Source organism: Salmo salar, chromosome ssa23 (assembly GCF_905237065.1).
Source record: "Salmo salar chromosome ssa23, Ssal_v3.1, whole genome shotgun sequence".
Taxonomy (NCBI): Eukaryota; Metazoa; Chordata; class Actinopteri; order Salmoniformes; family Salmonidae; genus Salmo; species Salmo salar.
This window is the reverse complement of record NC_059464.1, coordinates 29,005,551-29,024,308: the sequence shown is the minus strand read 5'-3', so window position 1 is coordinate 29,024,308 and position 18,758 is coordinate 29,005,551. Positions and strand designations below refer to the sequence as shown.

The 18,758-nt window shown below is 43.4% G+C and overlaps 1 protein-coding gene across 1 annotated transcript in view; it reads left to right on the top strand.

Annotated features, from left to right (window-relative positions):
- Window positions 1-2,362: 2,362 nt before the first annotated feature.
- Window positions 2,363-18,758, top strand: part of LOC106584349 (glypican-1) — a 72,505-nt gene continuing 56,109 nt past the window's right edge. Inside the window, exon 1 of the mRNA XM_014169561.2 lies at window positions 2,363-2,961. Coding sequence (XP_014025036.1) covers window positions 2,805-2,961 — 157 coding nt within the window. The 5' untranslated portion in view covers window positions 2,363-2,804. The remainder of the gene's footprint in view (window positions 2,962-18,758) is intronic.

The following is an 18,758-nucleotide window of genomic DNA, read 5'->3' as shown; positions in this document are numbered from 1 at the left end:
TTTAGATTTTATTTTTGTAATGTCAGTTAATTTGACTCAACAAATCACAGCGCAGATTGAAGGGTACACTTCCTGCTTTTACTTCCTGGCATGTTCGTCAGTAGTTACCACAGGCACAAAGTCATAATTATGGCTAAACCTTGCCTATTTATATAATTTATCTTCTTAAAATCTGATTTTAAATCTAACCTTAACCGTAACCTTAACCACACTGCTAACCTTATGCCTAACCCTGAGCTTGAATTAGACCAAAAAGCAAATGTTTGTTATCATGAATTTCTTTAATTTCGCCAATTTTCCTATTGTGGCTATAGTAACTAGTAACAACCTCCTGGCATGGGTACACTCAAAATGTGGCTGCCACTCTCAGTCAGAGAGAGAGAGAGAGAGCGAGAGAGAGGGAACTCTGCCAAGAGCCTTTCACTGACAAATATCAGTGCCTTGCCCTTTCTGTCTTCTAAATGTCTCGCTTTGTAGGGCTATGCAGCCTGGATGGGTGTAACAGAGTAATAGACTAGACGTAACACTGTCCGGGACACTCAAATTAGTAAGGTATGTTGCGTTTGGTATGGTTATATAAAAGACAGAAGGTTACTTAAGGCAAAAATGAAATTAAGGTTGTTGGTCGGGATGGATAGGTGGGCATTAAACGCGAACGTCAAGCAACCCAAAGGTTGCATGTTCGAATCTCATCCTGGACAAATTTAGCATTTTAGCTAATTAGAAACTTTGCAACAACTAAACACTTTTTAACTACTTTGCAACTACTTAGCATGTTAGTTAAGCCTAACCCTAACCTGGACATCCACAAATTAATACATACCATAAGAAACGTAATACATCATTCTAATTGGAGTGTCAAGGATTTACATTTACTATGTTACATCTCTCCCTGAGTCCAGGTTGGCCTAAGGAATACATTTCACACTTCTATCACACATGCATACAGACTATACATACAACCATGCAATCATGCACCCTCACACGCACACCCAAGCATGCACACACACACGTACACACACGCACACACACACTCTCCCTCTCACTCTCCCACAGACTTTCCTGAAGCAATCAGGATGGAGAGCACCACAGGTCTCCTCAGAGGGAGCTTCAATAGATTTATTTTTTCTTCCCCCTAATCGTCATCCGACCACACACACACACACACACACACACACACACACACACACACACACACACACACACACACACACACACACACACACACACACACACACACACACACACACACACACACACACACACACACACACACACACAAAGGGCTGTGTCCCAATCCACGACAACACCATGTTAATCCAGCACAGACCCTGGCAGGCTTCACTGTAACAGGGATTACAGTGTTGTTAGTGAGAGACTAAATGTGTCCCCTGTACATGTAATTACACTGTCATTTCACACATACAGCTTAGTGGCTGGTCAGACCTCCCACCCACCAACTCCCACCTCTCAGGCTTCTGTAGCCATCTTTGTGCCATGCAGGGAGATACGGCTGACAATCGGATTATATGCTTGGAAATTAGTGTGTACAGTACAGTAGGCCTATGTCAATGGGAATGTGTGTAGAGAATTAATGGAGACACTTCGTTCGGTGCAATTATGTGAGTTTTGTCATTGTGTTTTGTGCACACCTGTGCGTAATTTATTTTATTATGCACGGAACTCAAACAGATGAACAGAGAGTATTGTCCTATTGTGGTCATGGTACACATGTAGGATCTAGATTTGAGACAGTGTGCTACAACAGGAAAATAATTATTCTGCAACAGAAAATCTGAATTACTACGTGGATTATAATGAATGGACATTTTTGTAGGGGTTGATACAATTTTTTGTACGGGAAAGTCTGAAATTATAAAGTGAAAATTACAAACTTCAGAGGCCTTTTTAAACCTCAAATACAAGTTTTACATTTCCTGCATTGTGTGAAAGTTATACTGCAGGGTATACAAATAAAGAGCCTACATCTTTATCCCATCCAGTAGCCTAGAGATGATGTGGACTTTCAAGAGCCAACAGTAAATGCATTTGAGCACATGTCCATAACGCGAAATCTCGAGTGATTTTTCTAGAATTATACACTTATTTTTTTACCAAACAAATAAATGTTGATTGGCTCTGGAAGAAAGATAAATCGTAATATTAAAGGGCTGCACATTCGAAGTTGTTGATTTTGTATTATGAATAAAAATGTATTTAAAATAAACAACAACAAAAAAAGAAAAAAAAGTAAACAGAAGCGCACTGACCTGCAGGTGGTGCCATCCTCTGTTCTCCGCGGGGCGGAACCAAAACAGCAGCTCCGCGTGAGTATCCCAGCGCGATTCCAATCCTATACCGGCTGTGCTACGTGCTCAGCTCACAACACTCGGGCTATTCTCCCTTACACATCTCCGATATTTGTAGAGTTCACTTGTTCCATAGTTTCATCCAAGACTACTGTGACTGTTCACTGACAGTAGCATAGCCTTTATTCCGTTTATTGGTGGATTTTGATAACAAGTATTACAGTAATTATTATTATTTATTTTTTTTAGAGCCGTTCTGCCTAGTAGACTCACTGCGAGGACCTGCTCATCTTGACAGTCACAGCGTCGTCACAGGACTCCGGGGAGCGCTGACAGATTGCTCAGCTGGTGTTTCCAGCTGTATCCTCCGCGCCAAAGCGAGATACACCGCCAAGGGAGGCTTTATCTACCGGTTGAATGTCATACGAGGCTTTGTAGGACTTATTTTAATTGCCTCGTTCTCTTTGATCTACACCTTGCTATTTGGTTGTCAGTATGGATTTTCTCCAGGCTCTCCTATTCCTTTGTCTATCCGCTATCCCGTTGTCCGCGGACAATGCGAGCAGTAAAGCTCGGAGCTGTTCGGATGTCCGACAGTTCTACAGCGGTAAAGGCTTCACTCTCAACGGGGTGCCACAGACAGAGATATCTGGTAAGTAACGGCACATTTTCTAGACATAATATTATATTTTTCAAGCAACTATTTATTTAAATAATGATATAAAATGTTATCATTTTGGTTTCCAGTGTAAAACATTTAAATTGTGAGCATAAGACACGATTGAGGGCAATAAGGAGGTGAGTGGTCGGCTGTTGTAGGCTGCTGTATCTACGGACAGCCTACTAGCACAATCTCCATGTGCAGCTAACTTGATGAAGCCCCGAAGTTGGACACTTCATTTGAAAATTGCTTCTCAAAGTGCTCTGGTGTCTTCACATAGGCCAGGGCCTGATATCAATGTATGACTTTTAGATGTGGTACACTCTTATAAAAGGTTTCCAAAAAGGTTATATGGCTGTCCCCATAAGATAACCCTTTTGGGTTCCAGGTAGAACCCTTTTGGGTTCTTTTGGGTTCCAGGTAGAACCCTTTTGGGTTTCAGGTAGAATCCTTTTGGGTTCCAGGTAGAACCCTATACAAAAAGGGTTCTACCTGGAACCAAAAGGGTTCTTCTACCTGGAACCAAAAATAGTTATTTAAAGGTTTCTCCTATGGGGACAGCCGAAGAAGCATTTGAGGTTCTAGATAGCACCTTTTTGTGTACAGAAAGATAATAAAAAAACATTATTATCAGTAGGCCTACTACAGGGGTGTTAAACTCATTTCCATGAAGGGCGTAGTGCCTGCATGTTTTTGTTTTTTCCTTTCAATTAAGACCTAGACAACCAGGTCAGGGGAGTTCTTTACCAATTAGTGACCTTAATTCATCAATCAAGTACAAGGGATGAGCGAAAACCCACAGACGCTCGGCCCTCTGGAGAATGAGTTTGACACGTGGCCTTTTACCTGCGAGTGCATCACTTGTTTTCAGTCACGTGGATAAAAGAAAGCATGGTATAACTAAGAGGCAAAGCATGGTAGGACATACATTTTATTTCAGGCTCAATATTCAATACAGTATTTGTTTTACTATTAACCATTTGTATGCTAATTGTATTTAGGTACACTCCTAATTGTCCTGCCTGTTCCTTTAACCTTTGGACTTCTGTTCCCAGTGCTCTTCTCTATTAGACAAAGCCTCCCTCTTAACTGCCTCATCTGAACAAACAGTCCATCAGAAAAGATGATGTCATCACATAATCATATTGAATAGTGTCATGGTGTGATGTCATGGCTTGAACACAGCATGCTAAATTACTGAAATGTATGTTATATCTATATTCTGACATTCAATCTGACATTAAGTGAGTAGTAAACAGTTAATATTTCAGGATGGGTTATCAAAACAGTCACGGAGATGAAGAGTCATCAAAATAACAGTTTTCTCATCCAGCATCTGTTTTAGCCTGTTCCCTATGCAATGCATCATGTTCTGTCACAGTGATTAGTGGCCAATGTCAGCCTTTGATGCATCCATCCTTTATAGTGGACTCTGTTGTATTATCCATAACTCATGCATAAGTACGCACATACACATGCACACAGGCTCTGTACATAACTCATGCATAAGTACACACACACACACACACACACACACACACACACACACACACACACACACACACACACACACACACACACACACACACACACACACACACACACACACACACACACACACACAGACACCTTTGCATTATTGCGGAGTTGTAATGGGTTTCTGAGTCTCCTGTTGACTGTGGATTATGTACACAGAGCTAAGGTAGTAGGGGGATTGCCAGTGGGCTCTACAGGGAATTTGAAGGTCACTTCATTCAGTCTCAATGATATTGTTAAGCAAGGGGAAAACATTGAATATTCCCAGTGAGAATCATTCAAGGTCTGTCATTTTTTTTAAATCTGCAAAACAAAACATTGGTTGCAGTTCAAGATTGGATAAAGATTGTCAGAAGGTGAGTGTAGCTGGTGCATGAAGTCAGGCGCAGGAGAGCAAAATGAGTGAGCAACGTACTTTACTCAAACAATAAAGGCACAAGGTGAAACAAATACACTTGACCAAAAACCAACGGTAATATTTACGCATGGGTGAACACAGCACCCGTCGAAAAAAAACAGCCATCATGAACCGAACTGAACATAGAAATAATCACGCACAACAAACATGAGGGAAACAGAGGGTTAAATACATGAACATGAAAACCAGGTGTGCAGAAAATAAAGACAAAACCAATGGAAAATGAAAGATGGATCAGCGATGGCTAGAAGACCGGTGACATCGAACGCTGCCCGTACCAGGAGAGGGACCGACCTCGGCGGAAGTCGTGACAGTACCCCCCCTTGATGCGCTGCTCCAGCAGCGTGCCAACACCGGCCTCGGGGGCGACCCGGAGGGCGAGGTGCAGGGTGATCCGGATGGAGACAGTGGAACTCCCACAGCATTGATGGGTCCAACACGTCCTCCACCGGCACCCAGCATCTCTCCTCCGGACCATACCCCTCCCACTCCACGAGGTACTGAAGGCCCCTCGCCCGACGCCTCGAATCCAGTATGGATCGAACTGCATACGCCGGGGCCCCCTCGATGTCCAGAGGGGGCGGAGGAACCTCCTGCACCTCAGACTCCTGGAGAGGACCAGCCACCACCGGCCTGAGGAGAGACACATGGAACGAGGGGTTAATACGATAATCGGGGGGAAGCTGTAACCTGTAACATACCTCGTTCAGTCTCCTCAGGACTTTGAATGGCCCCACAAACCGTGGGCTCAGCTTCCGGCAGGGCAGGCGGAGGGGCAGGTTTCGGGTCGAGAGCCAGACCCGGTCCCCCGGTGCGAACACCCGGGCCTCACTGCGGTGGCGATCTGCGCAGGTTTTCTGGCGCCTCACAGCCCGCTGAAGGTGCACATGAGCGGCGTCCCAGGTCTCCTCAGCGCGCCTAAACCAGTCATCCACCGCAGGAGCCTCGATCTGGCTCTGATGCCAAGGCGCCAGGAACGGCTGGTACCCCAGTACGCACTGGAAGGGGGAGAGATTAGTGTAGGAGTGGCGGAGCGAGTTCTGGGCCATCTCTGCCCAGGGCACGAACACCGCCCACTCCCCCGGCCGGTCCTGGCAATAGGACTGCAGAAACCTACCCACATCCTGGTTCACTTTCTCCACCTGCCCATTACTCTCAGGGTGAAAACCCGAGGTAAGGCTGACCGAGACCCCCAGACGTTCCATGAACGCCCTCCAGACCCTTGACATGAACTGGGGACCTCGATCAGATACTATGTCCTCAGGCACCCCGTAGTGCTGGAAGACGTGTGTAAACAGGGCCTCCGCAGTCTGTAGGGCCGTAGGGAGACCGGGCAAAGGGAGGAGACGACAGGAATTAGAAAACCGATCCACAATGATCGTGGTGTTACTCTGTGATGGAGGAAGATCTGTTAGGAAATCCATCGACAGGTGCGACCACGGCCGTTGTGGAACGGGTAAGGGTTGTAACTTCTCTCTGGGCAAGTGCCTAGGGGCCTTGCACTGGGCGCACACCGAGCAGGAGGAGACATAAACCCTCATGTCCTTAGCTAAAGTGGACCACCAGTACTTCCCACTAAGACAGCGCACTGTCTGACCGATACCCGGATGACCAGAGGAGGGTGATGTATGGGCCCAATAGATCAAACGGTTGCGGACAGCAGACGGAACGTACAGACGCACAGCTGGACATTGGGGGGGGAGTGGGCTCTGTACATAACGCCCGCTCGATGTCCGCGTCCAGCTCCCACACTACCGGTGCCACCAGGCAAGAGGCCGGGAGTATGGGAGTGGGATCAATGGGCCGCTCCTTTGTGTCATACATCCGGGACAGTGCGTCTGTCTTCGCGTTCTGGGAACCTGGTCTGTAGGATAGGGTGAAAACAAAACGGGTAAAAAACATGGCCCACCTTGCCTGGCGAGGATTCAGTCTCCTCACCGCCCGGATGTACTCCAGATTGCGGTGGTCAGTCTAGATGAGAAAAGGGTGTTTAGCCCCCTCGAGCCAATGTCTCCATGCCTTCAAAGCCTTGACGACAGCCAACAACTCCCGGTTCCCCACGTCATAGTTTTGCTCCGCCGGGCTGAGCTTCTTTGAAAAGAAGGCACAGGGGCGGAGCTTTGGTGGCGTGCCCGAGCACTGACAGAGCATGGGTCCTATCTCATCCCTCGGACGCGTCCACCTCCACTATGAACGCCAAAGAGGGATCCAGATGAGCCAGCACGGGAGCAGAGCAGGTAAACAGAGCCCTCAGCTGACCAAAAGCCCTGTCCGCCTCAGCTGACCACTGCAAACGCACCGGTCCTCCCTTCAGCAGTGAGGTAATGGGAGCCGCTACCTGACCAAAGCCCCGGATAAACCTCCGGTAGTAGTTGGCACACCCTAGAAAATGCTGCACTTCCTTTACCGTGGTGGGAGTCGGCCAATTATGCACGGCTGTAATGCGGTCACTCTCCATCTCCACCCCTGAAGTGGAAATGCGGTACCCTAGGAAGGAGACGGACTGTTGGAAAAACAGGCATTTCTCAGCCTTGACGTACAGGTCATGCTCTGACAGTTGACCAAGCACCCTGCGCACCAGGGACACATGCTCGGCGCGTGCAGCGGAGTATATCAGAATGTCGTCGATATACACCACTACACCCTGCCCGTGCAGGTCCCTGAAGATCACGTCTACAAAGGCCTGGAAGACTGATGGCGCATTCATCAACCCGTACAGCATGATGAGGTACTCATAGTGCCCTGAGGTGGTACTAAATGCCATCTTCCACTCGTCCCCCTCCCGGATACGCACCAGGTTGTAAGCGCTCCTGAGATCCAATTTTGTGAAGAAGTGCGCCCCATGCATTGACTCAATCGCACTGGCTATGATAGGTAGGGGGTAACTGTACCTCACCGTGATCTGGTTGATGCCTCGATAGTCAATATACGGCCTCAGACCTCCATCCTTCTTCTTCACAAAAAAAGAAACTTAAGGAGGCAGGTGAAGTGGAGGGCTGAATGTACCCCTGATCCAGGGATTCAGAGACATATGTTTCCATAGCCGCCGTCATCTCCTCTTGTGACAGGGGATACATGTGACTCCTGGGAAGTGCGGCGTCTACCAGGAGATTTATCGCACAATCCTCCCGTCGATGGGTTGGTAATTGAGTCATATTCAGAGGGGATGCGCACGGTGGAGATCTGGTCTGGACTTTCCACCGTAGTAGCACCGATGGAAACACCTCCCCGAGCACTCTCGTGACCACCCCGTGAGGGCCCTCTGTTGCCACGAAAGAGTGGGGTCATGACAGGCCAACCAGGGTATACCCAGCACCACAGGAAACGCAGGAGAATCAATACGGAAAAACGGATTTTCTCCTTGTGATCCTCTCGCGTCACCATGCCCAGTGGAGCGGTGGCCTCCTAATTAGCCCCGACCCCAATGGTCGACTATCTAGGGCGTGAACTGGGAAGGGCATATCCACTGGAACAATAGGGATCCCTAAACTAAGATCTGTCAATAATATTCCCAGCTGGTAATATTTACGCATGGGTGAACACAGCACCCATCGAAAAAAAACAGCCATCATGAACCGAACTGAACATAGAAATAATCACGCACAACAAACATGAGGGAAACAGAGGGTTAAATACATGAACATGAAAACCAGGTGTGCAGAAAATAAAGACAAAACCAATGGAAAATGAAAGATGGATCAGCGATGGCTAGAAGACCGGTGACGTCGAACGCCGAACGCCGAACGGTCCCTCTCCTATACCAGGAGAGGGACCGACCTCGGCGGAAGTCGTGATAAAGATTGTAGTTTTTCATAACGTCCAGGAGAAAAGATCCTTTATATCTTCTATATCGCTAATTTTCTTTACACCTTACCTCCCTGTATGTGACCGTGGACTGGATAAAAATCAAATATGTTCTGCAGATACTGATCTATGTTGTGCAAAATGTAAATTAAGTTTGCTGTGTGTAATTTTGCCTGATCAATGTATTTATTCTTACTAACATCTGTGATGACTGTAGCAATACCCAGCTGACAATGGTCCCTCATTGTTCACTATTCAATGGAAACTTCAATAATGTAATCCGTTTAATTTCCTAAGGTATCCTTAACAAAGAAAGGATTTTATTTCCTCCATTCAGGTGGAAGCTATACACTGAGTATACAAAACATTAAGATGACCTTCCTAATATTGAGTTGCAGGTTTTGTACACTCAGTGTATATACACTCAGTTTGTGTGCGTGCATTTATTTATATTTTTTATTTAACCTTTATTTAACTAGGCAAGACAGTTAAGAACAAATTATTATTTAAAGCCTACTGAAATGTAACACCTCCCCCAGGGAGGGTATTTCATTCATGAACATGGATTGCCCATCTCATTTTCTGTGGACACACCCATGTACTCATATGACAGACGTCGGGTTGAACGGGAGTGGGTTCATGACTCCATGACCGGATTTCTCCATACCTCACCTGCGTTAGGGCATATTGTGTGTTGTTCCAGTGAGGTGAAAACAAACTGCTAAAACATGAATAACATAAGGTTGGGTCTAATCCTGAATGCTGATTGGTTAAAACCGCATTCCAGCTGGTGTCTATTTCACAAGTTACCACAGGCTAAATCTATGATGTTAAAATGCCTATTTTCTATCTGACTTTGCAATCCACTCTCTCAAAAGCCCAGCCAGGCAATTTCTAAAGTTGATCTCCACTATAAAAAGCATCTAGACATTATCTCACATTTCTTTTAGACTAACATTTAGTTTTCAACAGTGGAGATTTGTATAAACCTTGCTGTCTGTCTCTCCGACATTTGCAACATTGTTTCAATATTCAAATTTGATCTCCAGCTGTCCCATAGTAATTAGCGTGTCGGGATAAGACAGACAGGTAGGTAGCTTTTCTCAACCACTCGAAATCATGAATTAGCATAATTTCTATCAATAGAAAACAGGTTAAAAGGAAACAAAGTGCAGCTAGTTTGAAGTCTTTGCAGCTTCAGTTTGAAGTGATTGTGTTAGCTGTGTTGTTGGCTAGCTCCTCTGAACAACAGTGTTTGACGAGAGAGCACATTTTCTATGCCAGCTGAAATCGCACACCATTAGATCATTGTTATGGATGTATCCAAATAAATGTCACTAGAAAACAGTTTAAACAAATGCAGCTACTTCGTTGTTATTCTGTCGTCACTGTTTGACATGACGGTAAGTTAGCCGTAGTTGGCTAGCTTAGCAAGCACGGGATAAAAACGTTGCCAGCCAATATGGCAATGGAACATTTGGAATGAACGATTGGGTCGTGACACAAAACAAAAAGACTGAACGACTCGGTCACGTCTCTATGTTCAACAACCAAACCGATAGAACGAACGGCCAGCTGGCTTGGATAGCAACCATAGATTTATGTCTGGACTATATCTTGTGGAAGGATGAAATAGTAGGAATAAATTCATAAAAATAATGTTTTTAATGAAAATATGTCAATCTTTATTTGAATATGTTGGTAACCCATTGTATAAAAGTGATAATGTCCTCAAAGTTGGTGTTTGAAGGATATATTGGCACGATATATCGACTTTGTCTCGGGCCTAACAACACGCGTGCTAATATATCCTCCAAACACCAGTTTCTCGGGCATGATCACTTAAATAAAGTACATAAAATATGGAAGTGTTGCAGCGTGGGCCTTCAGATTGCTGCTTCCCTACCAGAGACCAATGAATAATCAGACGACCATTGAAGTCAGACTCCAGATACAACCCTGATATTATAATGAATGGGTCGGACAGTCCCACATGTTTTTAGATGTTCCTTTACATTGTTTACTTTCATCTACTTCAGTTGCATTCACTGAGGAAGACATCTGAAAGTTATTCTTGTTACAGTAGCACTGTGTTCAGCAAGTCAATGTGAGTTCCCTCTTACCCAACTGCTACACAGTGAGACTCAACATCAGCCTTGTAGCCTGGCCCCGACTCCGAGCAGCTACTTTTCCCTGCAGAAATCAATAGACTTAATCACTGGTGTGATAAAGAGAGGAGTTTCTCAGGCCGCTGAGCTCTGCTGGGTAATGAATCTCTCTCTGACGAGGAACCATGAAAGCTGCTTTTCACCTGAGCCACATAGAAATATACTGACTCTGCTTTTCACTGCTACTGAGAATAACTACTGGCCAGAAATTAAATAATAAACACATAATCATCTCATATCTGTGGTTCCCATTAGTTGGTCCTCAACTCCTATGCATTATGTGCAGAGCGTTAAATAAACATTATAAGAGTGTTGTGTTGTCCGTGCTGATGAGCTGGTGCTGGCTTGGCTTCAGGCCAGGTTCCATTTGTTCTTCTAGGTTCAGTTGAGGTTTGACAGTTACTCTTGTTTGGCTTCGCCCCGCTTATCAGTATTCACTGTAGGCCTACCCTGTGTGTGTTCATCACAGTCAATTGATGCACTGAGATTTAGCAAAGTTTTTGAATAATTTACAGGGAAACCTGTCCGCAGCTCTTTCATTTTGAGTTTTCCCCTCCTCACCCAATTAGCTTAGCACTGAGAGTGAAGCCTGGGGAAGTGATCTGAAGGGGAAGGAAGTGACAGGGTTCGACAGGGCGATCGTTATCTTGTACTCTGTCAGTACCATGATGGCACACTCTACTCATCACAATGCTCCCAGAGCCACTGCCTGCCTTCACATCCACTGTGAGAAACATGAGAGAGCTGAACGCCTTGCGCTGAATGTTAATGGGTTTCGTTTGGCAAATTACCCTTAATGAAACATTCTCCTCCAACACTCGGGATGTCTTTTGAGTTTCTCAGTTGCCTAACACTCCAGACACAGCCAGGAGAAATATTACAGTGATAAGTAGAAGATCTATGGAAACTAATGTGTCCAATGGTTGACTTTGTTTTTGTCTCCTCTTTACTCTCTTGCACACTCTTCTTTATTGAAGTCAACAGTTTCACTCTCTTTAACACACCCTCCTCTCCCCTCTAGAGCATTGATATTTTCCTTTGGTCTGCAGTTTTTCTTTTCTCCCTGTGTGTCTGTATACTGAGAAAGTGAGTGCCCTTTCACGTTTCTGATATTGTCATTGAGGGTTTAAATATAGGGCCTTAGTCTAGGCCAGGGGTGGCAAACTCATTTTGCCCCGGGAATCACATTTGTCCTCAACGAGTTCCAGAGGGCTGCACTGAAAATGTATAATATTTCCTAATCGTCAAAATTTGCAAAAAATAGTCCTCTATCCACCAATTTTGGGGTCGATGTTTGACATCCGTGGTCTAGGCTTTCCCAACTCTAACGTTCCATTGAACTGACTTAAACAGGATCACTCCCCACCTTCACATGGAAATAACATTTATTCAGAACAAAATAACAAAACCTGATACAAGATACTATAAGGAAAACAATCTGAAAGAGCATCGTATTCACACTTTTAGGGAATAACACTACGATTACAGCTTTACTGAACACAAATATTAATGAAAAATGCAAGAATTTCATAGGTTTTACTGAGTTACAGTTCATAGAAGGAAATCAGTGAATTGAAATAAATTCCTTAGGCCCTAATCTATGGATTTCACATGACTGGGAGTACAGATGTACCTCTGTTGGTCACAGATACCTTTAAAACAAATGGGCCTCAAAATGGTCCTCAGTGTCTTGTCACAGTAATTTTGTGCATTCAAATTGCGATGAAATGCAATTGTGTTCGTTGTCCATAGTGTATGCCTGCCCATACCATAACCCCACTGCCACCATAGGGCACTCTGTTCACAATGTTGACATCAGCAAACCGCTTGCCCACACAATGTCATACACGTGGTCTGTGGTTGTGAGGCCGGTTGTACGTACTGCCAAATTCTCTAAAACTATGTTGGAGGTGGCTTATGGTAGAGAAATGAACATTCAATCATCTGGCAACAGCTCTCGTGGACATTTCAGCAGTCAGCATGCCAATTGCACGCTCCCTCAAAACTTGAGATGTCTGTGGCATTGTGTTGTGTGACAACTGCACAATGTATTGCTTTTTATTGTCCCCAACACAAGGTGCACCTGTGTAATGATCATGCTGTTTAGTCAGCTTCTTGATATGCCGCACCTGTCATGTGGATGGATTATCCTGGCAAAGGAGAAATGCTCACTAACAGGGATGTAATCACATTTGTGCAAAACATTTTAGAGAAATTAGCTTTTTGTGAGTATGGAACATTTCTGAGATATTTTATTTTAGCTCATTAAACATGGGAACAACACTTTACATGTTGTGTTTATAAACTCAGCAAAAAAAGAAACGTCCCTTTTTCAGGACCCTGTCTTTCAAAGATAATTCGTAAAAATCCAAATAACTTCACAGATCTTCAATGTAAAGGGTCGTTAAGACACTAACAGCTTACAGACACTAACAGCTTACAGACACTAACAGCTTACAGACGGTAGGCAATTAAGGTCACAGTTATGAAAACTTAGGACACTAAAGAGGCCTTTCTACTGACTCTGAAAACACCAAAAGAAAGATGCCCAGGGTCCCTGCTCATCTTTGTGAATGTGCCTTAGGAAATCTGCAAGGAGGCATGAGGACTGCAGATGTGGCCAGGCCAATAAATTGCAATGTCCTTACTGTGAGATGCCTAAGACAGCGCTACAGGACTGACAGCTGATCATCCTCACAGTGGCAGACCACGTGTAACAACACCTGCACAGGATCGGTACATCCGAACATCACATCAGCGGGACAGGTACAGGATGGCAACAACAACTGCCCGAGTTTACACCAGGAATGCACAATCCCTCCATCAGTGCTCAGACTGTCCGCAATAGGCTGAGAGAGGCTGGACTGATGGCTTGTAGGCCTGTTGTAAGGCAGGTCCTCACCAGACATCACCGGCAACAACGTCGCCTATGGGCATAAACCCACCGTCGCTGGACCAGACAGGACTGGCAAAAACTGCTCTTCACTGACGAGTTGCGGTTTGGTCACACCAGGGGTAATGATCAGATTTGCGTTTATCGTCGAAGGAATGAGCGTTACACCGAGGCCTGTGCTCTGGCGGTGTCACAGCATCATCGGACTGAGCTTGTTGTCATTGCAGGCAATCTCAATGCTGTGCGTTACAGGGAAGACATCCTCCTCCCTCATGTGGTACCGTTCCTGCAGACTCATCCTGACATGACCCACCAGCAATACTGCTTGTTCTGTGCAGGATTTCCTGCAAGACAAGAATGTCAGTGTTCTGCCATGGCCAGCGAAGAGCCTGGATCTCAATCCCACTGAGCACGTCTGGGACCTGTTGGATCAGAGGGTGAGGGCTAGGACCATTCCCCCCAGAAATGACCGGGAACTTGCAGGTGCCTTGGTGGAAGAGTGGGGTAACATCTCACAACAAGAACTGTCAAATCTGATGCAGTCCATGAGGAGGAGATGCACTGCAGTACTTAATGCAGCTGGTGGCCACACCAGATACTGACTGTTACTTTTGATTTTGACCGCCTCTTTGTTCAGGGACACATTATTCCATTTCTGTTAGTCACATGTCTGTGTAACTTGATCAGTTTATGTCTCAGTTGTTGAATCTTGTTATGTTCATACAAATATTTACACATGTTAAGTTTTCTGAAAATAAACGCAGTTGACAGTGAGAGGACATTTCTTTTTTTGCTGAGTTAATTATTTTTTCAGTATAGATACTGTCATTGATACATTCCTAACAAAGAAGTGAGCAGTCCTAGAGCAGCGTCTGTGTACACTTTCAGCACACATACAGTAGTGTTTCCTTGGTATGGTGGAGGATCTTCCATGTGTCAGGGAGGAAATCAATGCTATCCATCGTCTCTAGCAGAAGAACACCCGTCCGAGATCAGCTACTCACTCAACCATTCACACTGTGCAGCAGCGCATAGAAAACCTTATCGCACTGTTGTTGTTTCTCGCTGCTTTTAAAAATATCCGTGCCGTGCGGTTGGTTCGCCAGCTGGATGGATGCCTGTGAGAGCACTGTCCCATGCAGGTGAATTATAACCTGAGCTCACCTGCCATAGTGAGAGACCACATGTGCTACAATGCCTTCAGAAAGTATTCACACCCCTTGACTTTTTCAACATTTTGTGGTGTTACAGCCTGAATTTAAAATGTATTTAAATTGAGGTTTTGTGTCACTGGCCTACACACAATAACCCATAATGTCAAAGTGGAAATATGTTTTTAGACATTTGTACAAATTAATAAAAAATGAAAAGCTGAAATAAGTCAATAAGTATTCAACCCCTTTGTTATGGTAAGCCTAAATAAGTTCAAGAAGCTAAATGTATTAGTTATTAATTACACTTTGGATGGTGTATCAATACACCCAGTCACTACAAAGATACAGGTGTCCTTCCTAACTCAGTTGCCGGAGTGGAGGGAAACTACTCAGGGATTTCAACATGAGTCTAATTGTGACTTTAAAACAGTTACAGAAGTTTAATGGCTGTGATAGGAGAAAACTGAGGATGGATCAACAACATTGTAGTTACTCCACAATACTAACCTACTGTAAATGACAGAGTGAAAAGAAAGAAACAAATATTCCAAAACATGAATCCTGTTTGTAAAGAAATTAACTTAAGCGTTATGTTTGGGGCAAATCCAACACAACACATTACTGACAACCACTCATCACATTTTCAAGCATGGTGGTGGCTGAATCATGTTATTGGTATGTGTGTCATCGGCAAGGACTAGGGACTTCTTTTATGATAAAAATAAATGGAATAGAGCTAAGCATAGGCAAAATCCTCAAGGAAATCCTGGTTCAGTCTGCTTTCCAACAGACACTGGGAGACAAATTCACCTTTCAGCAGCATAATAACCTGAAACACAAGGCCAAATATACACTGGAGTTGCTTACTAAGATGACATTGAATGTTACTGAGTGGCCTGGTTACAGTTCTGACTTAAATCGGCTTGAAAATCTATGGCTGTCTAGCAATGATCAACAACCAACTTGACAGAGCTTGAAGAATTTTAAAAAGGATAGTGTGCAAAGCTCTTAGATCAGGGGTCATCAACTAGATTCAGCCACAGGCAGATTTTTTTTTTCTTCAGCGGATAGTTGGGGGGCCGGAACATAATTACAAATAATTCGTAGACTGCTTGCTTACATTTGTATATGATCACGTCTCTCTATTATGGATGGGAATACTTGGGAACAGATGTCTTAAATTAAAATCACTTGGAGCTGATTTCCTGGTGTTTTTTTTTTGTCTTTTATGTCCAACAATAAAAATAATATATATATATATATTGCTCAGAAAACTTGGGGGGGCCAAATAAAACCACACCCGGGCCGACAATAGGACAACTCTGTTTTAGAGACTTACCCAGAAACACTCACGGCTGTAATCACTGCCAAACATGTATTGAATACTTATGTATTCAAAATACAGCATATTAGTGTTTTGTTTTTCATAAATGTCTTACAAATTTTAGGATTTTTCTTACACTTTGACATTACAGAGTATTTTGTGTAGATCGTTGACAAAAAAATGATAATTCAATCAATTTTTAATCCCAATTTATAACACAATAAAATGTGGAAAAAGTCAAGGGGTGTGAATACTTTCTGAAGGCACTGTATATATTCGGCATTTACTGCACAGTTTTTGAATTCGTATGCCTCTTATGGGCTGATTCACGTGACTATTTTGTTTATGTTTCATTTTTTTGTTATTCTCTTGGTTCTGGTTCCAAGGTTAGTGAGTTATACAGTAGATTGTACTTTATGGGTTAAGCATGCCGTTGTGTGTGTGTGTTTGGGACTGGGAGTGGCTGTGTTGTGCGTTTTGAGGTGTGTGTGTATTTGATAGGGGCTTAGGGCAGGCTTGTTAAAAGCCTTTGGCTGTACATTTTTCATGATGTTTGAATTCTTCCTCCGGTGGGAGGAGACGCTAATCTAGATTTGAAAGGTAGCAGGACAGAGGACGACAATCTCCAGCTCTCCTTGACAGCCTTTGCAATTTGCCCTCTCTCTTTACCTCCCATATCTTATCTCCATTTTCTTATTCTTCTTGGATCCCATCCCTGTCTCCTCCTCGCTTCCCCTCTCTTGGTTGCCTGTTGTCTTTCTTCTGGCCATTCTCTCTCTTTGTTCCTGCTACTCTCACCCTCTCGTTATCTTTTCCTTTCCTCTCCAAATCCTCCCCACTGTGCACAAACTGGTTGAATCAACGTTGTTTCAACGTAATTTGTCAACGTATTGTGACGTGGAATCTACCTGGAAAATACATTGGATTCGCAAAAAGTCATCAAGGTGAACTGTGTTGTTTTGAGGTTGAAATTTAAACCACAGAATTATGTCATCATGTTAACCAATTTTCAACATAGACAACCCACATATAAAATATGTTGAATTTGTACCTTTGAAACAATGTCAGAGCTTCAAGTGTTGCTATCGAAGTCATTCCAAACGGTAGGTTTAACAGAGCAAATGAAAGGTAACCATACTCTATACGTCATATATCATCAATTATACTATTTAGGCCTATAATATTATAGCATTTGCAAAGTCATCAACAGCTATTGTTTCAATTCAACCCAAGGTTCAACTAAAAGTAGACAATAAATATAGGCCTAGGATTTCAATCTTTGGTTGATGTCAAATGTAATCTTCAAGTTAATAAGGAATATGTTGGATTAATGTCGCTATTTCAACCAACAATCTAAGTTAAAGAATAGGACAAAATCAAATCAAACTTTATTTAAAGCGCATTTGAAGATTTTATTTTATATTGTCATATTGTTTAACTTTTATTTTTGGTTGAGACAGAGACGTGAATATCAATTATTCATTTGTAGACAAACTGGAATTAAATTCAGCCTAAGTCAGTGGCACAAAATATAAATCTCTTTCAAATGTTGATATTTGGTTGCATTGACAACCAAACACAATTCAGTATCATTTTTGCAATACCGTCGACAAGTTAACAAATTATATATTGGAATCACGTCTCCAACTAAACCCAAAATAAAAGTTAAAGAATAGTTTTAATACATTTTTTTATTTAGTTTATTTTTATTTATTTCACCTTTATTTAACTAGGCAACTAACTAATCTTTATTTAAGCTAGTGGCTCAGTTGAAACCATCCAAGCATTAGATATGGTATATCTCCTTTAAATGTTGAAATTTGGTTGCGTTGTCAACCTAACACAATTTAATATGCCTTTTGTAATACAGTAAATAGCCTAAAGTTTATGTTGTTGGGGATAGAGCCATCCACACAAAGAATGGGTACTTCAGTATTCTGATGCTAAACCCTGCTCCCTGTGTGGGTTTAAGGTACCACAGGTTCACATGAACAACAGGATTTAACATTTACCCCATGCCAGGTGCCACACATGGTGTGCAACGCACCTAAAAGAGTCAATGAGATCTGAAGACGGGGCTTGGACCAACCCAGGAGTGTCTGAGACAATCTAATTCTTCCAATATGAACCCAGTAAAGGGATCTAATCAAGTTTATGAAGAGGAGACTGAGTTAAGCAGTCACTCTTACTGATTACATCTGTGGCTCATGACCTCGTTGTGAGGGGTCTTCCTGAGGCGTAAATATAAATGATTTACATTTTTGTTGCAGTGGCGGCAACGAGTTTGGTGCGTGGCTACTAAATGAATATAGGGGAAACACTGTAAAGGCATGACTGTCCTACTGTGTTAACTGTTATGAACCATAAATTACATTCATAGATCTTGCCTGATTTCTGAGCATGGGAGCTGCATGAAATTCTTTATTAAATACTTTTATAGACCTACAACATTTGCCATAACTCACCGCCTCTTCAATACAACCGCAAAGGA